Source organism: Pelophylax lessonae (genome assembly GCF_965119305.1).
Source record: "Pelophylax lessonae genome assembly, chromosome: 1".
In the NCBI taxonomy this organism is placed as follows: domain Eukaryota; kingdom Metazoa; phylum Chordata; class Amphibia; order Anura; family Ranidae; genus Pelophylax; species Pelophylax lessonae.
Window position 1 is genome coordinate 57598627 of NC_138768.1, and position 24902 is coordinate 57623528.

The 24902-nt window shown below is 42.8% G+C and overlaps 1 protein-coding gene across 4 annotated transcripts in view; it reads left to right on the top strand.

Annotated features, from left to right (window-relative positions):
- Nucleotides 1–24902, top strand: part of DCC (DCC netrin 1 receptor) — a 1040152-nt gene that overhangs the window by 636859 nt on the left and 378391 nt on the right. For all 4 annotated transcript variants that reach the window (XM_082267705.1, XM_082267706.1, XM_082267707.1 and 1 more), the window contains exon 6: nucleotides 20207–20361. In XM_082267705.1, the coding sequence (XP_082123831.1) occupies nucleotides 20207–20361 (155 nt within the window). The remainder of the gene's footprint in view (nucleotides 1–20206; nucleotides 20362–24902) is intronic.

Sequence of the window (24902 nt, forward strand, 5' to 3'; positions counted from 1 at the left end):
GATTCACATGTTTTTCATAGGTTATAGTACAGGAGCAGATTCACATGTTTTTCGCAGGTTATAGTACAGGAGCAGATTCACATGTTTTTCGCAGGTTATAGTACAGGAGCAGATTCACATGTTTTTCGCAGGTTATAGTACAGGAGCAGATTCACATGTTTTTCGCAGGTTATAGTAAGGGAGCAGAGTCACATGTTTTTCGCAGGTTATAGTACAGGAGCAGATTCACATGTTTATCGAAGGTTATAGTACAGGAGCAGATTCACATGTTTTTTGCAGGTTATAGTACAGGAGCAGATTCACATGTTTTTCGCAGGTTATAGTACAGGAGCAGATTCACATGTTTTTCGCAGGTAATAGTACAGGAGCAGATTCACATGTTTTTCGCAGGTTATAGTACAGGAGCAGATTCACATGTTTTTCGCAGGTTATAGTACAGGAGCAGATTCACATGTTTTTCGCAGGTTATAGTACAGGAGCAGAGTCACATGTTTTTTGCAGGATATAGTACAGGAGCAGATTCACATGTTTTTCGCTGGTTATAGTACAGGAGCAGATTCACATGTTTTTCGCAGGTTATAGTACAGGAGCAGAGTCACATGTTTTTTGCAGGATATAGTACAGGAGCAGATTCACATGTTTTTCTCAGGTTATAGTACAGGAGCAGATTCACATGTTTTTTGCAGGTTATAGTACAGGAGCAGAGTCACATGTTTTTTGCAGGATATAGTACAGGAGCAGATTCACATGTTTTTCGCAGGTTATAGTACAGGAGCAGATTCACATGTTTTTCGCAGGTTATAGTACAGGAGCAGATTCACATGTTTTTCGCAGGTTATAGTACAGGAGCAGAGACACATGTTTTTCGCAGGATATAGTACAGGAGCAGATTCACATGTTTTTCGCAGGATATAGTACAGGAGCAGATTCACATGTTTTTTGCAGGATATAGTACAGGAGCAGATTCACATGTTTTTCACAGGATATAGTACAGGAGCAGATTCACATGTTTTTCGCAGGTTATAGTACAGGAGTAAATTCACATGTTTTTCGCAGGTTATAGTACAGGAGCAGATTCACATGTTTTTCACAGGATATAGTACAGGAGCAGATTCACATGTTTTTCGCAGGTTATAGTACAGGAGTAAATTCACATGTTTTTCGCAGGTTATAGTACAGGAGTAAATTCACATGTTTTTCGCAGGTTATAGTACAGGAGCAGATTCACATGTTTTTAGCAAGTTATAGTACAGGAGCAGATTCACATGTTTTTGGCCCAATAGATTTTTAAAAAAGGAGCGCATAAAGAACACGCTTAAACCAACATTTTTCAAGCACGTTTTTATTTGACAAACCCTTGGTGCTGTAAGATTCAGGAGGCCTGATTGATATTGCCCTAGGCCTAGATTTATGCGGCCTTACTACAAATCCAGCCCTGCTTAGTAGAGTCCAGGGTCTGCAGTCAATGTAAATTAATCTAAGACTACACAGTGGAATATATTAACCAGATATTATCCAATAAACATTTCTGAACAGGCCCCTCTGGCACGCTTGTCTTTCGATGAACAGACGTGAACTTTACCCACAACACAGGCCTGGTAGAACCTTGATTATGGAAAACCTCGGGCAGAGAACAAGTCAATCTTCTCTCTTCTCTAGTGTAATAAGAAAGTCTCACTAGTGGGAATTGGCAGTGTTCTAATCTGGGGAAAAAAAGGTTCCAATGGAGACCTTTTGCCCTTACATTGTGGACGACTGACCTAACTCCAGCTCAGCAGCTATCAGGAGCAAGTCTGCCTTTGTTAATATCTGAAATCTAAAGAGTGCGCTCTACAAACGCTTTTCAGATAGAAAATATATAGTGCGGTTCTTTTTTATCACAGCAACTGGGGTTTTTTTTATTCTCCTCCACCTAACAGTCCCTTTGCCTTGGTTTTCTCTGGCAGATATCATATATAAGTCACAGAAGTTACGTCAGGCGAAAAGACTTTAAGCTACAATTGCTTTAACCTTGCTTTTAACCTCTGCCAAAGATCTACTACCGCTCGTCATCACTGTCCACTGTGCTTAAATGTCAAGCCCGATAAATTTAGTAAGTCTAAAGGAGAAGGAAACCTGTACTTAGAATTATCCAGGGCTGCTAATACTGATCTCCTTTTGAAAATGCTAGATGCCTGGCTATCTCTGCCAACAATATTTCCTAAAAAGCAAGCAAATCCAGGAAAGTTGAGTTAAGATCTGTTGATCTGTATAGTTTTTTAAGGTTAGTAATACAGAAAGTACTGAAGCCACTGGATGAGAATGACAGCCAGGGCACTGTTTTTTTTTTTATAGAAAGGGCAGCAGAAGCAGCCTCCCTACTTGCGCAGTTGGGGGGGGGGCGTTAAAACGTTTTTACTGCTTCCCCTCGACCACCTTCTCTTATAATGATACTAAACCCACACTGTGTAATTTACATTATCCCATCTCTTTCTGTAAGTGAATGATGGAAATGTAATTATTTTAATAAAAAAATGAAAACACCTTTTTCCTAATTGATATACAGCTGTCACATGACCCAGATTTTTCCCAGCCTGTCTGCAGGGGAACATAAGCAGGAGGAGCTTCTAGTTCTCTGCTTCTGGTCACATGTTCATAAAAAAAAATAAGCCTTTGGAATACAGAGTAAAAATAAATAATTTGTATCAATAAACAGTTTTACCTTGTCATACAAATATATTGTGGAAATCAAATCTTTATTAAGTTTTGGCAATAACATGGTATGGACAGATTTTTACCAGTCACATGCTGTGTCTCGCCTTTCCAGCCCATGTCTTATGTCTACATGTAATATCCCTCCCCCATTGTATTTAGCTGGTTAGTCATAATGGAGTAGGGAGGGAGTGGGCTGTCATTTACCACTGTGTATACACCCACATGTGTGACTTTATAGTCACATGGGCTGCTCAGATATGATAGGGAGGAAATGCTTAGCATAGAAGCTTACTGAAAACTGAGCATGTGCAAAGTTGCCACCACAGCTGCAAAATCCCTAGCTGAATTGGGGTCTTGGACAGAAGTTGGAGATAGAGAACAGCAGGATCAACCAGGATTTTTGCAGAATACAGAAAACGAATCCCATAGTGACTGAGTGAGTATGGAACAGCATTTAATATGCCTTTTATTGATAGTTTCCAATTATGTGGGTTTAACGACACTTTAAAGCGTAACTCCACTTTTGTTGAGAAAAAAACATTCCCCTCTGGGTGATCTCTGTACATTACAAGGAATTTAACAAACTTTGTTGCAGATTCCTACCTTTTTTTATTCTGAAGAAATCATTGTTTGTTCCTCTGTGCTGAATGGGTCTAATGGGAGTGGTTTCATAATTATCTATCAGCTGTGGCAGCTACAGGGCTCTAATGAGGAAATCTGATGGGCCTGCATCCCTTTAGACGTGTTCCTATTGGGAATATCTCACCAAAAATGAAATTTTTGTTGCAGGGGATGCCAGAAATCTGACTTGTATCTTAGGCAGACTTCTGGGAAAATTGGTGAGCCAATCACACAAGCAGAAAATGTTTCTGGGGTGTGGTCAGCATACATTCTGTGTACAGAACACCTCCAGGTAGCCATATTGCATTCAATTTTCCAAAAAAAAATTGCAACAGCTGCAGATTGAAAAGGAAAGGTAATTTTTAATAACATTCAATTACAATATGATTTAAGTTGCAATGGTATACGCTATATTGTTTTTTCTTTATTTGCTATTTTTTTCACCACGAAAGTGGAGTTACCCTTTAGGGGCTGCAATGGCAGTGAAGAGGGATGTTCACATGTGCGCAATTATATAGCTTTTTTTTGCGCCCACAGCAAAAACTATTCAACATGTCGCAATTGGCGGGCGTAAAGCTACCCATTGAAGTGCTTGGGCAGCACCGCAATCGTCCCACAATGGTGTGCAATATATGCTGTTGCAGAGCTTGTGTTCAGCAAAAATGGGGTTAAAACAGGCAGTGAAGAGGCATCCCATCCCCTCCTCGCCACCTTTCAACTGACTCTGAAAATCAATCTAAAAAATGGATTGCTTTTCAGAGGTTTTAGAAGCATGTCTAAGCCTAGCCTTAGGGTTTCTTTTAAAGTAGATCATGGTGGAATAACGAGACCATGCATGCCTTATTAAAGGAGGTCTATACTTGTTCTCCAGTTCCCTACTGAACATACAGCAACAGTATATATACAGTATAAGTAAACGTCACTCTTTACCAGTAAAATGCTTTTGTTGAGTGTCCGTCCAGTCTGAGACAATGTTAGCAGTCTGCTGCATGCATGAAGAAGGGGATACCTGATGTAAAGGGGGACTCTATTGGGACACCTGATGTAAAGGGGGACTTTATTAGGGACACCTGATGTAAAAGGGGACTCTATTGGGGACATCTGATGTAAAGGGGGACTTTATTTGGGACACCTGATGTAAAGGGGGACTCTACTGGGGACACCAGGTGTAAAGGGGACTTTACTGGGGACACCTAATGTGAGGACACTCTGATGGGGACACCTGATGTAAAGGGGACTTTAATGGGGACACCTAATGTAAGAGGGCACTCTGATGGGGACACCTGATGTAAAGGGGACTTTAATGGGGACACCTAATGTAAGGGGGCACTCTGATGGGGACATCTGATATAAAGGGGGACTCTATTGGGGACACCTGATTTAAGGAGGCACTCTGATGGAGACACCTGATGTAAAGGTGGACTCTATTGGAACACCTGATGTAAAGGGGGACTCTATTGGAACACCTGATGTAAAGGGGGACTCTATTGGAACACCTGATGTAAGGGGGGACTCTATTAGGGACACCTGATGTAAAGGGAGACTCTACTAGGGACTCCACCTTGTGGGGGGCGCAATTCACCATTTTCGCCCCGCTGAATGACCTTGTTCCAGCACTGCCACTAGATATACCTTGACCTGGATGATTGAGAACATTGACAAACATACATAATGAATTATAACTATGAAGAGATCCAGCTCATCCCATTAGAACTAAAGGTCTTGTGGCCGTTGAGTTGTGTCAACATGTCCAACAATGATTTTTTGCCTTCATCCTCCTCAGTGGAGGACCGAGTCATCAACTGGCCCTCTTTGCAAGACCATTTTTTGGCCTATCATTTAACTACCTGCAAAGTAAAAGACTTATTTACTCTGTATCAACTGGAAGCTAGACATAAATAAGCAAAGTGTCAACGTCTATGTGAGTCCTACCACAGATCTGAACCACATCTAGTAAAAAATTGATATCCCAGAGGGGTCCCCAATCTACTCTAGGATGGGACTTGTAGTTCCCGAATAGCTGTGGCTTGCCTAATTAGACAGTTCTAACAGACATAACTTTCCCTCTTATCTCTGGAGCATTTGATTTTTAAACAAGATATCTCCTTTATCTAAAACAACTGTCCCTTTGGTTTCTTGGTTTCACTTGAATTCCAATCTCGAACATTATCATAATGGAACATAATTGAATTACTCTATTCTGGACAGACTGGAAAACAAAAGCAATATATTAAACAGCTACAGGACAACCATAATTACCATTATAATTTACTTTGTCACACAGTGCTGAATCTGTGCCCAGTGCAGCCACTCTCATTGCTTCTCTAGAGATATATGGTTATTCCTAACAATTTTCCGCGATGATGATTGTGTGCCTTTTAATTGTAAACAGGGAGTTTGACTACTCTATAAACCAAGAAAGAACTATGCGTTATCTGAGGGTCATATGGGCATGAAAGAGTCTCTTAAAGGACCAGTCCACCTAAAAGTGGTATTTCAGTTAAAAAAAAAGAGTCTGATTGGTTCTATGAAGTCCAAATAGAAGCTGCCCTCCTCAGTGTTCTTGACTTTGTATTGATGGGTGCTTGAAGTGACTGCCATGGATGGTGCCCTGCCAGAACAGAATGCAAAAATGCAAAATCACCTGCTCTCCAAATAAATGCGTATGGCATGCTTATTGTTAAGATGGCATCACATAAAGCATAGCCTTGCAGGGTCGCTTTCTTAGTAACCATGACTATGTTGCCTTGAAAAGGGGACCCTACAAGGCCCTGGGACATTTTGCTGTTTTCATAATAAACACATGATGGGCTGATTCAACTCCTAACTTCTTATGTATCATGGTAATTTCTCTGCTGTTGTTATTGACTCTATTAATGCCCACTGGGAACTTGAGTGGCCTGTTTCAGAGCCTTAAGCCCCGTACACACGCAACGAATTTCCACCCACCGGTCGTCCGTCTTTTGTCCAGAGTGGTGTCTGTTGGTTGGAATGTGCTCTAGACTGCACACAAATTTTTCCACACGACAGAATTCTACTTCAGAAGTGATGTCATGTGTTGGATTGCTTTCTTTGTGTTCTTTCTCTCTGAGCATGCCTAGTCTTGCTAATAAGATTTTTCCCCATCGAAATCTGTACTAATGAGACGAAAATCGGACGTGTTTTGATGGTCGACAAAAATTTTATAGCCTGCACACCAGGATTTTTTCAGCCGAAAAGTCGGAGTCGGTTGTCGGAAGTATCATACTAACAAGCCGAAAAGCGGCAGATCGGTCGTCGAACGATAATTCCCGGCCGAATTTCGACTCGTGTGTACGAGGCTTTAGCAACCCTACTGAACACCTATGGGATGAACTGGAATTCTTGCAAGTCAGGTCTTCTCATCCAACACCAGTGCAGTACCTGACCTCAAATGCTCACAAACACCCAAAAATCTTGTGGAAAGCCTTTCACCAAAAGTGGAGGTGGTTATAGTCACAAGTCCATATGCTGTGTAAAGGCCATGTTTTTGGAACGGGATGTCCAATAACTTGATATAGGTGTCATAAACTTTTGACCATGTAGTGGTTCTTTTGGTCTTTAGAGCAGCCATTCTCAATTAGGGTTCCTCAAGAGGTTCGCTAGGGGTTCCTTGAGCTTTGCTTGATTGTACTCCCTTTGATGGTCCTGCATATTTCCAAGGCCAACACCACTTCACAGAGCTAGCTACATGACTCCAGTGATCTTTTTAGCTACCTTTAAAGCCCCTGATGATTTAGCAGGGGTTCCCCTGAGACTGGAAAATTATTTCAAGGGTTAATTTAGGGCAGGGGTACTGACTTAAAATTCACAAAAGTAACATTTTCTTGGAACAGAGGTCTGAATTGCATATTTGTCCAATTACTCATATCATTTACATCACAGCCGAATTTCGACTCGTGTGTACGGGGCTTTATCAACCCTACTGAACACCTATGGGATGAACTGGAATTCTTGCAAGTCAGGTCTTCTCATCCAACACCAGTGCAGTACCTGACCTCAAATGCTCACAAACACCCAAAAATCTTGTGGAAAGCCTTTCACCAAAAGTGGAGGTGGTTATAGTCACAAGTCCATATGCTGTGTAAAGGCCATGTTTTTGGAACGGGATGTCCAATAACTTGATATAGGTGTCATAAACTTTTGACCATGTAGTGGTTCTTTTGGTCTTTAGAGCAGCCATTCTCAATTAGGGTTCCTCAAGAGGTTCGCTAGGGGTTCCTTGAGCTTTGCTTGATTGTACTCCCTTTGATGGTCCTGCATATTTCCAAGGCCAACACCACTTCACAGAGCTAGCTACATGACTCCAGTGATCTTTTTAGCTACCTTTAAAGCCCCTGATGATTTAGCAGGGGTTCCCCTGAGACCGGAAAATTATTTCAAGGGTTAATTTAGGGCAGGGGTACTGACTTAAAATTCACAAAAGTAACATTTTCTTGGAACAGAGGTCTGAATTGCATATTTGTCCAATTACTCATATCATTTACATCACAGCCCCCCCCCCCCCCAATCCACCCACCCACCCACCCACATTTATATCACAATCTGCTTCTTACATCAGTGTCTTCAGTTCCCCCTGCACATCACAGTTACCCCTTTACATCAGTGTCCTCAGCCCCCCTTTACATCACAGCCAGCTACTCCCCCTTTATGTCACATTTCCTCCCTCAAGTCAATGTTACCCACCCTCCTTAGTCCCCCTCCCACTTTATAGCAGTGTCCTACCGCCCCCTTCCTTTTCACAGAAGCATTTCAGTTCTACCTTACAAAGAGCAGGTCTGGATGGAGGGTCTTGGTCTAACCTCTCTCTTTATAGCAGTGTCCTCCCTCCTATTTCCTTTTAACAGTAGCATTTCAGTTCTACCTTACAAAGAGCAGGTCTGGATGGAGGGTCTTGGTCTAACCTCCCTCTTTATAGCAGTGTCCTCCCTCCCCCTTCCTTTTCACAGCAGCATTTCACTTCTACCTTACACAGTGCAGGCCTGGATAGAGGATCTTGGTCTAACCTCCCTCTTTATATCAGTGTCCTCCCTCCCCCTTCCTTTTCAAAGTAGCATTTCAGTTCTACCTTACACAGAGCAGGTCTGGATGGAGGATCTAGGTCTAACTTTTCTTGTTAACAAGCCGATGATTGGTTGCTAGGGTTGCCCAGCGTCCTAGCAACCAATCACTCTCTCTGCAGCTCCTGCCCTCCATCCAGACTCCTCCTGTCTTCAGCCCTGTTGCGAGGATCATTGCTCTGGGGAAATAAGCAGGAGAGGCATGAATGCATGGGCCAGAGCAGAAACAGAAACCCGGCTTCAAATGGCGGGACCCTGGCGGTTGTGATGTGTCTGTCACTCTGCCTGGATCGGACTCGTGGTCCGCCATTTAGTGATGCCTGCTTCAGAGTAAAATGGATGAGAAAGGCTGCTTAGTGGTATACAGTAAACCCCCCCTCCATCGCGGGGGTTACGTTCCGGACCCACCCGCAATAAGGGAAAATCCGCGAAATAGAAATACCCTATTTAAATACACCCTAGGCATGTTTTTTATAACTTTCACTGTACTTTTAAAAGCATTTTAAGGTCTTTAAACACACTTTTAAAACTATACAAACACATTTAAACACATAAAAGATACTGAGAGACAGAGCAAGAGCAATGGAACACACAAAAATACTTAATTAAAGCGGAGTTCCACCTAAAACAAAAAAAAATTACATAAAAATACCCCCGGGACAGTCAGGGCTAGTACATTCCACAATGGATAGCCTCTAAACTGTCCCGGGTTGCACTTACCTTTTAGAAGAAATACTTACCTTGAAAATGTATTGTCCAGCGCTGCCATCTCAGGTGTGGGCAGCTGAAGCCAGCGCGATCCTCTTCTGCGTCCTCTTCTGTCCTCTTCGGTCCCATGATGCACTGCACCGGCCCCTCCGTCACTTCCGGGGCTGCAGCGTCATCCCTGCACAGCTACTGCGCATGCCCAGAAGCTGTTTAGCAAGGTATGACGGTGCCTGCACCGGAACTGACGTCGGGGCCTGTGCAGGCGCATTGATTTCTGGGAGCGAAGACGTTCAGCTCCCAGGAATCATTGCAAACGCCAGGAAGTGACGAATCGCCGTGGCCGCCGAGGGAGGAAGAGGAAGTAAGGTAAGTATATTATCTTCTAAAACAAGGTAAGTAAAAAAAAATTGTGATTATCCATTTGTTTTTCAGGTGACCCGGAGCGAGAAGATGGACCGAAGTTCAATTTTAGGGTGGAACTCCACTTTAACAATGATTTAATTCATAAAAAATTATTAATAGGTCTTACAGAAAAAAACGCAAAATACCGGGACCGCCATAACTGAACCGCGATGTAACGTGGGTTTACTATACCTTACTGAATATAAGGTAATGCATCTTGGCTGAAAGACGATAAATATATATTTTCATAATAATATTTAAAAAAAAAAAAGACTTGCAGATACCAGAGAGCACTCCTACCAATATATGAGTCAAGGTCATCAATATCCTTTGCTGAAAGTACATAAAAGTGATCATTGCTTTTATCTAGAGGTTTTAGGTCTAAATTAGTCAAATAGAGACTGGCTAACACATTCAACCTTTCCAGCGTTTCTATAATGATAGAGTTATTAATGGTAAAAGCGGTAGACTCTGAATATCCCCTCCATAATATTTCACTTGATTTTTTTTTTTTTTCCAATAAAGTCACACGAATCTGCAATATTCAATATAAGTACAGTGCTTGAATTGGAAAGATGTCTCAGTTCAGTTAAAGGAATAGTACAGAGAGGGCCACCTGTTTTACATTATTATCTGATGGTAAAGCCACTCCGGAGGCATCTCATGCATTGGAAATCAGACAATAAAGGCCTACATTTGCAGTGTTCTAGCCCTTCATGCTGAAATTATACAGACTTCTAATAATGTTGGAAGGAGCCATTGCTCCAGGGAAGGATGGAGGGGGTCACTCCTCTTCTGGGTTGCAGATAATCATAACCACATCCGCTACATAATTCAAAGCTTAAGATCCTGCCGTATGGCAGGTAGAACAAATGCAGAACATAATGATATAGGTGATCTTTACAAAATACTTTTCCCGTATAGATGTTTTTAAACATGATTTATTTGTAAGTTGCACCTACAGTTATCTTAATTACTTTTCATTTTAGTTTTCTTTTTTTTTTCAGAATGCCAATAAAGTTTAAACAGTAAATATAGAAATATAAACAACCATACAGATGTAAATAAATATGCAAATGTACTGCTATCATGTTATTCCTCAGTTACCTACGCATTTCGCATACCCATGCGTTATGTTCATTATTAGGTATCCAGAGGATTACATTTGTATTTGATCTTTTTGTGAGGAAAAAAAAAGAGTGAATGAAAATACATTAGCAGAGAATTGTAATTCTTAAAGAGGTTGCAAATCTCAGATATGAAATAAGAACGATATAGTGTATACCTGTCTCAAATAAAAGCACTAAGTGTCATTTCTCTCTGCTGCTCCATTCCTCTTCTATCAGCAAAAATCTCTTCTGACAAGTTTTCCTGACACCAAGAGAAAAAAGGTGACAGGGGAGGGAGCTCCAACATACAGCCTGTGGTTGACAGCCTCATCTCTGTTCCTGTGTGCTGTTTGAAGGAGGGGCTTCCCTCCAATAAACTCACTGAGCTCTGCAGTGTGTCATTTCAGCTCTCCGCCCCCTGTTCCCTAAAAGCTCAGACACGCTTTATAGATGTAGATGTAGAGAATAGAGGACTACCAATAAACAGTTATAACTTATGTGGGAGGATTTGTTTAATTTCTGTGTATCACTTAAAGCGGAATTCCACTCAAAAGTGGAACTCTGCTGGTCTGCTTACTCCCCCCCCCCCCCCGATGCCCTATTTGGCACCTTTCAGGGGGGAGGGGGGAACGGGTATCTGTTTTTGACAGGTACTCTTCCCCACTTCCTGGGAGACAGCACCTGTCCCTCGGAAGTTCGGCCCCCTCCTTTTTCCTCCGCCGCTGGGCCAATTACAAAGCACAGCGCGCTTACGTACGTAAATCTGCTTCGAGTGCCAACATCGTGGGCTCCCTGGACAGGCAAATTCTACAATTTAAAAGTCAGCAGCTACAGTATTTGTAGCTGCTAACATTTCATTTTTTTAAGGGGGGCGGAACTCCGCTTTAAGGCCAGTCACTTCACTGGGTATATGTAAGGGTTACAACTACTCCACTTTTCGTGGGGGAAAACAACAGCAAATAAAAAAAAAAAACAATATAGCGTATACAATTGCTACACTTCCTGTCATGGGGACAGCAGGTAAGACAGAAGGAAGTGATCGGAAATCTCTCCAAAGAGAAGCAGCAAATAGAACACAAGCAAACTTGTTTTTTTCTTTTTATCCCCGTGATCCTCGTAAACAAAATTTCTTCTCCTGGAGTCACAGGGAATAAAACAATGAAAAAAAAAAACCCTCCCCGGTGTCATGGACAGTAAAAAAAACATACATTTGAACATTTCCTTTTTCTTTAAAAAAAAAAGAAAGAAAAAGTTTTGCTTAGAGTTGGACATTTGAAAACAATTTAGTTCTATTGATCAAAAAAACACAAACATGAATGGGACACCATAGAGAAGAAAGACTGGCATTGTTTCTTAAAGGGATTGGCTGGATGTTCGAGTCAAACGTAAGTTTGACTCAAACATCGGGTGTTCGCCGAACACATGAACACTCGGGACACTCTACACCAAGTTGGCCCACCGATGAGTGCCCCATAATGCACTGCGTGATTGCAGTGCATTAATTGCTTGTGATTGGCCAAAGCATGCACCTGACCTGTATGCTTTGGCCAATCACAGCACAATGTTCTGTCAGAGCCATGATTGGCCAAAGGCCACTACTGACATGGCAGTCATGTATACTGTGTGATAATAGAGATTAGGCAGTTAGTTAGTGGATAGTGTGTTGAGTTAGTTTAGGCTCGGTTTCCACTAGTGCGATTTGCTGTGCGACTTGACACATGTCAAGTCGCACAGCAAGTCAAAAGCCATTGATTTCAATTTGGCCCGTTTCCACTGCCGCGACTTGAGTTGCTGCGACTTCAAAAGTAGTTTGTGCACTACTTTTGAGTCGGCTTCAGTGCGACTTCCCTCTATAATGACGGACAAGTCTCACTGAAAGCCGCAAACAACTTTAGCTACGAAGTCGCGCTAGAAGTAGCACGACTTCGTAGCCGCGGTAGTGGAAACCGAGCCTTAGTGCAGTCAGTGTAGTGTTCAGGTTATACCTCACTTTTAAAATGAATAGATATGTTGTAGTCCTTGGTCCCCTCTCGGTGCTCCCCAGGTTTTGTGTCTCTTTCACTTATAGTTCGTGAGCAGTGTCATGCCAAGCTGACCAAGATTTCACATAGACGCCAATGTTAGAGATAGGGAGCAGTGCCATGCCAAGCTGGCCATTATTTCCCATAGATGCCAATGAGCACTGAAAGCAAAAAAATAGGTCTAGGCAGGAAGGGGGTGAACGTGCCCTCTATTTAAGTGGTTAGGGGACCCTATGACATAATTTAAAAAAAAAATGGCATGGGGTCTCCCCCAAAATCTATATCAGGCCCTTTGGGTCTGGTATAGATTTTAGGGCGAACTCCACGCCAAAATTAAAAAAAAAAAAACGGTGTGGGCCCCCCCCCCCAAATCCATACCAGGCCCTTTGGGTCTGGTACAGATTTTAAGTAGAACTCTACGCCAAAATAAAAAAAATGGCGTGGGGTCCCCCCAAAATCAATACAAGACTCTTATCTGAGCATCCAGTCTGGCAGGCCGGGATGGGGGGGGGGAGGCGATCGAGCGCCCCCCCTCCCCTGAACCATACCAGGCCTCCTGCCCTCAACATGAAGAGGTTGCTTTCGGGTGCCCCATAAAGCACCTTGTCCCCAACAACCCTGGTCTGTGATTGTGGGGGTCTGCGGGTGGGGGGCTTATCGGAATCTAGAAGTCCCATATAACAAGGGGGCCCCCAGATCCCGTCCCCTCCCCCTATGTGAATGGATATCAGGTACATCGTACCCATTCACCAAAAAAGTGTACAAAAAAAATAAACATAAAAGACAGTTTTTAACAAGTCTTTATTCAAAAATAAAAAAAATAGTGTCCCTCGATGTAAATCCATCGTCAATCACGACGCTTGGCCCACCCGAAAAATAGAAAAAAATTCAAAGACGCTTCTGCATCTTCTGAGGCCTCCCACCATCGGAACGCATGTAATGATGTAATTCCTGTGGGAAGTGACATCATCGCGGATTGCTCAGCAAAGGCACTGAAAAGTTAGAAGCCAAAAGGAAGACCAGGAGAAAATGGCAGCACCCATGTCCCCTTTGTTCCTTTACCCTCTACTCCAAGAAAGTTCAAAATTTTGTACGTCCCGAGCGAATTCTCTTAAACTTCATTGCTTTTTTTAATCTACCCCTTTAATTTTTACAATCAGTGTACAGGTGGCCTGCTTTAATATGCCGAGCCGCTCTTCTACTTGTAAAAATTGTAATTATTCTGCAACTTCAATCAGTAACATTATTAAAAGTATTTAAGTAATCAGCGCAATCTACTAATAAATAACCAAGCTCGTCCATAAAGCCGGCACCAGGAAAAAGACTGATGTCTGCAGACTCATCAGAAACCCGGGAGCAGTAAAAGAAACTCACTTCCACGAGGGTTTTATAGAGCATGTGATAATTCTCAGCTCGCATTTTAACTGGAATCAAGATTTTTTTTTCTTTGCTGTGCATAATTAAAAAGAATTAATGTGTGAACGGAGACCTCGTGCCATTAGATGCTTCTGATGAAAATCTAAAATCTGAAATGTGTGGATGGAGATGGAAGGGAAAGACAAGGAGGTGAAGGAGGCAGAATGGAGGAAAGCGGTTTCTTATATACAATCTATGCATTTTCTTTACTATTAATATTATTATTTATTTATTTATTTTTGTAAATTATTTTATTTTTTTTATTTCTGGTAAAGGCTGAACTCCAGGAATACAGCTAAAAAAACATACAAGAGACGCGTTTTATCTGCAAAAGGCCTCTTTCACACGATACTCCTGTTTGAGCATTTACTTTTTCACTAGTTTTTTTTTTTTTTTTCATGTATTCGCGCATATTTTCGCGCATGCGTCCACGCAATTTCAGGTACATGCGCAAATTTTTGCGCAAATGCGCGGAAACGTATTCTCATGTTCTTGTTTTGTGCATTAAGTAAATGGCCATTTGCGCACATTTGTGCGCAGTCGCGCGTATTTGCGTGCATGAGGCGTAAATCACTGACCAAAAACTGCAGATTTTTCTATTTTGTTTTTACTGAAGAACGCACTGCGCTTGTTTACGCGCCTGTGTGCATAGGCACATTACAATTAATGGGCTATATTTCAGCTTAGTAAAAAAAAAAGCTGTACTGAGCTATTCCAATCTGCAGTGTGTAAGAGGCCAAAAGGGTTTTGTATTTTTGACCATCCAATTGCTTCCGGTGGGAATAGAGCCAGCCGAGCCTGTCCCGTTATAAAAGCTTATAAATATAGATGTAGCACCCTCCTATATAGGTGCTAGGTAGGGAGTGTAATTTGCTCTGCCTGCTTATCAGGGGAGTAGCAGGTGTGATTCATCTGGGCTGAGGGAGTGTCCCCACTGAATCCAATAGGGAGGCCTGTTGGACAGTGTAGGAAACCCAGCCAGTGACACACAGGCTTTTGTAGCTGTGCCAGTGGGTTGACACAGACAGTGGTGCTTCCTGGGATGGGCTATAAAAGCCAAGGGTACATGTGGCAGGGGGTCTTTGGGTGGGAAGCCAGGTTCCAGGAGGAGATGATGGCTGTCTCTCCTTCTGTTTGCTGTGGATGGTGGTCACAGGCGGTCGGCCTTGTGGACCAGGAGTGTGGTGCTGAATCCAGAGGTCCAGGAAAGCTGGCTGGTGGAGGTAAAAGGAGAGCAACCTTGGGAAAAACAGTGTCCGTGAGTACAGGGGAGTTTGTAGGGGGTCTGCCCAGGAAGGAGACCACTCCAGTGGATAGAGTCAGCGGACGGGTGTCAGCACACATAGGCAGTAAAAGTAAAGGGGGTGCCAAGTTTAGAATCCTGAAGAGGATAATCAAGCAGGAATCTTTAAAACTATCTTCACTTCAGTGGCAGGGTGAAGCAGCGGCCTTGCCACATTCTACAGTGAGTTATCCTCAAGATTGTGAATAGGTAATAGTTGGAGTATCCCACTCATTCCTTCTCCTATCCCAGTTCTAAATAAAACTACAAAAACCAACATCCCCTGGATTGATTATTGACTGGTCCAAAGACTTTCAATGCTGTTTGTCTGCTATCAGTTGCTAAGGGTAATCCAGAAAGTGTAATTGTCTGCAGTCCTCTAGTGGGCAGTGCTACATAATATTCAATATAATATTAAATATCAGGTAGTGGATGCCCTTTATTAAACAAAGTAGAATACAGCCATAAAAGACCAACGCGTTTCAGCCGTTCAGGCCTTGTTAATGGCTCAAGTTAATGGGGCCACTCTGCAAGTCCCCAGCAGCCGTTTGGGGTGGGGTTCAAGGGGTTAAAGCAGGCAGTGAGGAGGCAATACAATGATACAGTGCCTCCTCACTGCCTGTCAAGTGAATGGGACAGCACTGCAAGTGCCCTTCACTCACTAGTGGGGGGGGTTCAAGGGGATAAACTAGGCAGTGAGGAAGTGATACAATGATACAGTGCCATCTCCAGTCCCTTGTGCGACTTAAATTTTAAAACTACAAATATAGCATTGTTTTTTGTGATTTTTTTCTGTACATTCCTAGGAGATAAAAGCAAGCAGCGCCAATATAAGTACAGCATTGGATAAAATGGAATTACGTTTAATAAAAGAACCATTTACAGAATAAAAGAAGTGTTAAGGCATGAATAGGTCCGCCATGCTTTATAGATTCCATCTAGGTGGAAGGCTGCAGTCTACAGCGTCTAATGTGGGCGGCTGCATGGATGGTGTCCAGAGCTCCGGGGCAGTGGGCGGGAGGACGAGCCAAGTGTCACCAGAGAGATCGAGTCAGCAGTTGGTGTAACAAAGATGGCGTGCGTTCGGTCCTTCCTCAGGCCTAAATGGCCCACAGTATTAATACATCTCATATGTAAAACACAATGCCCGCGGGCTAATTTCCAGACCTTGTCATGTGGCCTTTGCATCCAATTTTGCAGCCGGAAGGTGGCGGAACTCCATTCCCCCACCTCCGGTCCTCACCCTCTGTGGAATCGTGTTCCTTTTGGACGTGGAATGTGATTCCTTTCCATCTGACTTCGGGCACCCGTCCACCAGTCGCTCGGGCCCCCTCAGCAGATCTGGTGTGTCCCCGGGCTAGAGCCCCAAATTGCTCTTGCCCTTCCATCGGCAATTGTGGCTATCCATCTTTACTGTTGGACGAGAATGCAGATGAAACCACAGAGGATACAGTAAGGTTACCATCAAGGCTGCCAGCCCATGTTTTCATTTCAATTGTACTTTTTGAAGTTGTCTGCAATAAACACTGATTTTATTATGCCTACTGTGGGGTTCCTGCCTGCCCCCCGTACAGTCTTTTATAATCACCATTGGGCTCCATTCCACCCTTAAGCCTGTCTTATAGCGCTCGTGTGCACTCGTGTCCTATGTTGTGTTTTTTGTTATTGACTCTCCTCCCCATGGAGAGGTTTCTGAGCAGCGAAGACACATTAGGCCATGTCATTCTACCATTACCTTTTCAGCAAGCGCCAGATCTTCTTTATGTGAAATAACGATGCTAACAGGGCCAATCGATGTATATGATGTATGTAATGGCATGACACATCTATATTTATAGATTTGTTTTATTTATTTATTATAGGTATTTATTTAGTAATCATTTATAATTTAGGCAGCACTTTTACATTTCTGCTTTACATAACTGTTCCCCATTGGCCAGTCCACTAATTCTCCTCAACGATCCCATATTTCATATCTCATTCAGAGCAATTCTAGGAGATATACAAAAAAAAAAAAAGGAATGTGCAATGACATATTTGCATAGTTGCTTTCCCATCAAAATTGTTCATTTATTTGTATTTAAATGATATGCAAATATATGGATGTCAGCTCTGTGCGCATCACCGGTGAATTAGTTCAGTGGGCAGATGTCATAGAAATATAAATATTCTGAAATGTTAATTTTTTCCGACAAGGGGAACAAGCCAGCGAAATACGATGATTTTTCTGCCATTATTCAGATATTTGGCCTTGCTGGGAATCATTGACAGAAGTGATGGATCCAGAACAGAGAGCTGACTGGTTCAGCTGCTGCGCCTTCTAGATGGAGAACATGTCCCGGTGTGCCATGGCGGCATGCAAGGATTTGCAGCTTATCAATAGCTAGAGACATTTTAAAACTAAACCCTGGGCCCCGGAGTCCCCCATCTTGTTTACTATCTTCCCTTCCATTGTAAAGCACTGATAGTTTTTTGTTTTATAGTTCAGCCTGTAGGCTGAACAAAAAAAATGAATAGGTTCCTCCAACCATGCAATAAAATGTGGCCATGCCAGCCGTCAAATTACTGGAACAGTGGGTGCCTCTGATTGAACTGTTCATCCAGTAGAGTGGAATTCATTGGTGTCAGCAGGGCCACCAACCGAGCTCATTTCAACTAGTTCTTAACCACTTCAATACTGGGCACTTTCACCCCCTTCCTGCCTAGGCCAATTTTCAGCGCTCTCACATTTTGAATGACAATTGCGCGGTCATGCTACACTGTACCCATATGAAATTTTATCATTTTTTTCACACAAATAGAGCTTTCTTTTGGTGGTATTTAATCACCTCTGGGTTTATTATTTCTTACAAAAAAAAAAAGACAGAAAATTAAAAAAAAAAAAAATGTTTTTCTTATTTACTGTGAGTACATTTTTGAAAATAAGCAATTTTTCTCCTCTACTGATGTGCACTGATGTGGCAGCACTGATGGGCACTGATGAGGCGGCACTGATGGGCACTCATGAGGTGGCACTTATGGGAACTGATGAGGTGGCACAGATGAGGAGGTACTAATATGCTGCACTGACAGGCACTGATGGGTGGCACTGATAGGCAGCACAGATGAGCAGCCACTGACTGGCAAAACTATGGGCACTAATTGTGGGAACTGTGGACACTGATGGTGGGCACTGTGGGCACTGATGGTGGGCACTGTGGGCACTGATGGTGGGCACTGTGGGCCCACAGTGGTGGGCACTGTGGGCACTGTTTTTGGACTTTCCTGTAATCAGGGCACTGATGATCAGTGCCCTGATTACCTTTTCTAGGTTCCCCTTTGAGGAGGAGCCGCTAATCGGCTCTCGTCGCCACACACCCTGCTCTGATTGGACACAGCCGATCACATGAGTAAAGAGCCAAGTCATTGGCTCTTTACCAAGATCGGGGTCATGCTGTGTCCTAGCAAAACGGCGCGGCCACGATCGCCCCACTGTGCGCCCCGTTGTGCCGTCATATGATGGTTAAGGAACTTTGCAATGTAGGGCTCATTCAGATGTGCTTTGATCTCTGAAAAGTGATTGGCATTCAGATCACGCATTTGACAGGCGATGGGGTGGCATTGTATTACCTCCTCACTGCATGCTTTAACCCCTTGAACCCTCCATTAGCACGCCACATGCAATGCATGCAGTTGTGGGCCCTTTCACCCGAGTGGGTCGCTCTTGATCGGCGGTACACCCACCGAAAGCAAGCTATAATTTCTGCTGTGACTGAAAAGAAAAACATCACACCCACTGCATGTGTACACCTCTGACTGCTGCCTTTGCAGCTATAGGGGGAGTGGTCACAGTGGCAGTAAACATGTTGCTCAACTGCGGGATTTCACTGCCCCGCAACCATGTAAAAGAGCACTTACTCACTTTTTTTGTGTTTCACTAATCTGGCTTCTCCCCCCCACTTTCAACAAAAACTGTATGTGGGGGTGGAGTCCCTTTTTCAGTGGAGCTCAGAATGACGTCTCCCTCTGCCCAAAGCACATTAAGATGCCCATGTCATGTGCCCCAGGAGGCTACAGGACTGTGTATAATCCCACTGAACATACATGTAGCACCCTCCTAGTGAAGCGCTAGCTAGGTTAGGTACTGTACATTTATTTCTTTAGTTCCACTGTAATCAGTGGAGCTGCTTGCGATTGCTCTAGTCTGCTCTTTTTTTCCACATGCTGTGGATTTGACTTCTTCCTCCTGCTTTCTGGATGGTTCTGGAAAGTAGTGTTCTGGGAGAATCAAATCTGCAGTCTGAATATTTATGTGGTCCCAGCCAATCCCTGGGGGAGGTTGCCCAAATAGGTGTCTGGAAGGGAGCATAAAACGTTTGAGGCTTGGAGCAGAGGGGTCCTCCATCTGGTGACCAACACAAGTAAAAACGAGGCACTAGATACAGATTTTTGATGTCAATAGAATTATCACTGGGCACACTAGCTTCAGTTCAGCAGCACTCCACAAAATGAGGACACCCTTTGAAAAATATCCTAACCTACCCTAAAAAATATCTATAACCTGTTCCAAGTAGAAGACCAAGCCCAGAAGATACCAGAAGATCTAGAAGATCTGGTATCTGCTTATTCTTTTAAAGTGGAACTAAAGTCCACAGTACTTACCTCTACTTCAACAGTCAGCCTTCTGCACGGTCACCCATTAACGGTGACAAATTCTCTCCAGCTTTTTCCAGATGCTGGTTCTTCTGTTGTCTTGCGGGGGACACCATTGAAGATACCATAGCTGCTTTCTTTATTATGTATGTAGGATGTGCACTGGACTTTTTAATTCTTTGAGTTTGACTTTAGGTTGACAATAGTTTCCCTTTGGTAACGTATCCTTTTGTTTCCTTACAGTGCCTCCACGATTTCTTAACCACCCAGCCAACCTCTTCGCCTATGAAAGCATGGACATTGAGTTTGAATGCGCTGTCACTGGAAAGCCAGCTCCGACCATCAAGTGGATCAAGAACGGAGAAGTAGTTATTCCCAGCGACTACTTCCAGATAGTGGTAAATACATTGTTTATATGTCTGGTTTCCAGCAAAGCTTAAAGTACCGTATAGCTAACATGTATAGTGTTGGAACCTTTCTCAGATTTTATTGCTGTCTGTGTCCCAGAGAGCATAGGTGTGCGCAGCCTATTATATTAGGGTGTGCACCCCAAAGCTCAAACACACGTGTTTGCGTGTGTCTACATATATATGACCCCAGAACATTTATCTCCCTGCCGGCACAGAAAGGCAAGTGCCTAAAGACTTCTCTTATGGCAGAGCCAGTAAGAGAGATTTTTCCCATCTTCCTACCAGCACAAAAAGTGATAATGTTAATGTACATGGGGTGATTAGGGTGTGCCCAGGCACATCTGTCACACCCTGTGCGCACGCCTATGAGTTTTTGATAGAGTGGGGAAGTGTTGGAATCTTTCTCAGATTGTATTGCTGCCTGTGTCCCTGGGAGGAGGTGACACAGCAGGAAATGAATATAAACCTGCTCTTTCACTTTCCATTCATAGGCAAGTTATGTAGCTTAAAGTGTTACTAAACCCACAACAGTAAAACCAGTCTGTATATGCAGTAAAGCATTCTTGTTATACTCACTGTGGAACCTAAGGGGTTAATCCTCTAAATTGTGTAAAAATTCTGTTCGATCCTGTCTTCTCTCATCATCTCCTTCTTTTACTGTCCCCAATCCATCTGCTGATAATCCAGAGCCCTGGGGGCACTCTGAACATGTCCTGTTTGGTGTGTATTGCTAGAGTTTTTTTTTTTTTTGGGAGAGTGCATGTGATCAGCACAGGGCCAATCAGCACTGTCCAGACAGAGGGTCAGGGGTCCTGCAGCCTAATGGGAAAGTCAGAGGGGAATGAAAACTCCTCCTACAAGCTTTAACCAGACACTGATAGAAGTCACACGACTGCTATATACTGCTGATGAAAAAAAGGTATTTAGCGGTTTATATTTACTAAAATAATTGCATTTCCATGTTCTGTGTACTGTAGGAGACCAGATATAGTGAATGCAGGCTCCTGAGTTTAGTAACACTTTAACCTTGAAATGGAAGGAAGCACAATTGCATAGTTCCAGCAGATTTTTTTTCTTAGTTTTGAATAGAGTGGTGAATAGATAAAACTTATGCCATGTGCACATTTGTGGTTGCATCCTCACTGGGGAAATGTTTTATTTTCGGGACAGAGAGAGATCAGAAATCTCTCCAGTGGAGACACAGACCTTTTTTAGTTACATAGGGATGGGTTAGAGTCTCTGTCAAGTTATTATTACTGGCTGTGTCTTCCTGTCCCAGTGACAACAGCTCCCCTTATTTCTCACTCTGGTGTCACTGATACGGAAAGTGAGGTGGAATCTCCTTAACCACTTGCCGACTGCCCGCCACAGTTTTACTGTGGCAGACTGGCTTGGCTGCACGAACCGACGTAGTAGTACATCGGTCACGCATGTGGTGCTGGGGGCGAGCGCGTGCCGCCGCCGGCGCGCTCCCGTCCCCACTAGGCAGCGGGGACTCTGATGCACAGAGCCGGAGGCCACGATTGATGCCGGCCACCTGCGATCGTTCCCCGCTGAGAGAGAAGAACGGTCAGCTGTTGTAAACACAGCTGACTGTTGTTCCCTCTGAAATGATCCTTCTATATAGGATCACAGATCTCTATGGTCATTTCATAAGCCCCTCCTCCATACAGTTAGTAAAAAAAACCTAGGCTCATATTTAACCCCTTGATCACCCACTAGGTTAACCCCTTCCCTGCCAGTGTCATTATTACAGTAACAGTGCATATTTTTAGCACTGATTACTGTAGTATTGTCACTGGTCCCCCCAAAAGTGTCAAAAAGGTCAGTTAGGGGTCCGATCTGTCGTAGTCTCGCTAAAAATCGCAGTTTGCCGCCATTACTAGTAAAAAAAAAATCTAAATGACATAAATCTTTTCCCTAGTTTATAGACGAGATAACTTTTGTGCAAACCAATCAAAATACGCGCATTGCGATTTTTTTGCCAAAAATATGTAGCAAAATAAAAAAAAGGGCCTAAAAGGATAAAAAATTTAGATTTTTTTTTTTTTTTGGGAATGTTATATAGCAGAATGTGAAAAGTATTGTTTTTTTTGTTTTGTTTTGTTTTTTCAGAATAGTCGCACATTTTTTGTTTATAGCTCAAAAAATAAAAATCGCACAGGTGATCAAATACCACCAAAAGAAAGCTCTGTTTGTGGGGAAAAAAAAAGGAAAATTGATTTTTTTTAGTTACAGCGTCGCACAACAGCGCAATTTTCTGTTAAAATAACGCAGTGCCGAATCGCAAAAAATGGCCTGGTCATTAAGGGGGCAAATCCTTCCAGAAGTGGTTAACAGGGTCACAGATTGCAATAAAATGTGGCAGCAGTTTGGCGCTGGACTTTTACCGGTTCACTTGTAGTATGGAGATATTCTATTAAAAGGGCGATCTAAATGAAGCCATTTATTCCCCTGCCTAAGAAAACCTGATTCTTCCCTGTGTGGGTCTGAGGCTCGCGCTGTGAAGTTTTACTTATTAAAGTTGAAGTGACTCTTTTGATAGAAGTGCGAGGCCTGTCTGCGCTGTGAGATGACGCCGGCTTTTACCAAAAGGCTTCTTGTGTAGAAGAAATGTCCTCTGCTTCGTAGATGGCTCCTGCTGTGACCTGAAGGACGATATAATTACTGGAAGTCTTTCATTATGTATTATTAGAAGAGTGTCAGACCGCCATAAGGAAATGTATATATTTAAAGATCACCGCTAAGCGCTGAACGCGAAGTAGCCACACACCAAATCCTCGTCACCCTTTAGGTTAATTCTTCTAATATAGTGACTTCAGCAGGACTTACTTTTTCTGAGGCCTTGATCCTCCAAAAATGGGGGGTCGTCTTATACGCCGAGTATAATATCTCCAAGGTAACCTAAATATAAGTATTACCGGTAGATGTAATCTCTCAAGACGCTGGCTGTGTGGGAATCCTGTACCGGTATACCGTATGTACCGTAGCTTCAGCTACATACAGTGTAGCGCTGAGCCAATCAGGGAGAGCGATGTATTCTATTATTAAATGCAAAGCCTGCTCGGATTGGCTGAGTAACATCAGCCCACCTCTCTGTCTCTGCCAATCCGAGCAGGCTTTGCATTAAATAAAAGAATACATCGCTCTCCATGATTGGCTCAGCGCGGTATACTGTATGTAGCTGAAGCTACGGTACATACGGTATACCGGTACAGGATTCCCGCACAGCCAGCGTCTTGAGAGATTACATCTACCGGTAATACTTATACTTAGGTTACCTTGGAGATATTATGAGAGATTACATGTATTACAGTACTTGGGGTACCTTGGAGATCTATGAGAAATCTGATGTTTTTCAATGGTGTTGCCTTGCTTCGGAAGGGGGGTAGTCTTATACGGCGAGTATAGCCCAAAACCTATGTTTTAACTTGAAAATTAAGGGGGTCGTCTTATACGCCGGAAAATACGGTATATACATTTTTTATTCCTTTAACCACTTTAAGACCGGAAGGATTTGCCCCATTAATGACCAGGCCACTTTCTTCAACTTGGCACTGCGTGAATTTAACTGACAATTGCGCGGTCGTGCGACGCTGTACTCAAACAAAATTTACGTCCTTTTTTTCACACAAATAGAGCTTTCTTTTGGTGCTATTTGATCACCTGTGCAATTTTAATTTTTTGCGATATAAACAAAAAAATAGCAACAATTCTGAAAAAAATATATATTTTTCACATTCTGCTATATAACATTCTCATAAAAAAAATTTAAAAATCAAAATTTTTTTAACATTTTAGGCCAATTTGTTTTCTGCTACATATTTTTGGTAAAAAAAAAAAAAGTCACAAAAGTTATAAGCCTGCCTTTTAGTTACACAAAGCCACAGGTTTTCATTGTGCACCATTATGACTTTCCATACACTGGAATCCTAACAACCAATGATGTCATCAGTTGATAAGGAGGGGGCTGTTGCCTCCACAGCATCCTTGTTTGACCCTCCCCGGCCTTCTCCCTCACTCATCAGTCACATTAGCTTACTGATGGGGAGAATTTGAGGGAGAAAAGAAACATAAGAATACTAGTCAGTACCAGTGTGCAAAACTGTATTTGCTTTGGAAGAATAAATCCCTTCTAACGTTGGGTCTCGTGTGTGGATGTTGCTGCATATAATAGTTTTTTACATTTTAGAATGAGGTGCCTGGAGAACGTCCATAATTTTAAAGGGTCCCTTGAGATTGTCTTTAATTTTAAAGGGTGCCTTGCCTAAAAAAAAGTTGAGAAACACTGATATAGACTGTGAGACATGAATCATGCAGATAGAAGATAGAAGAGGACACAGAAATCACACTAGGTGCCTTGAGTAGAGACAAGAACTCACTATAGAAGGATACACTGTGTTCATTTTTCATTTCAGAGGTTTACAACCACTTGAAACTTCAGCTTTAACCACTTGCCGACCGCCCCTCGCAGATTTACTGCAGCAGGGTGGCTCGGCTGTGCATAATCATGTAGATCTATGTGATTA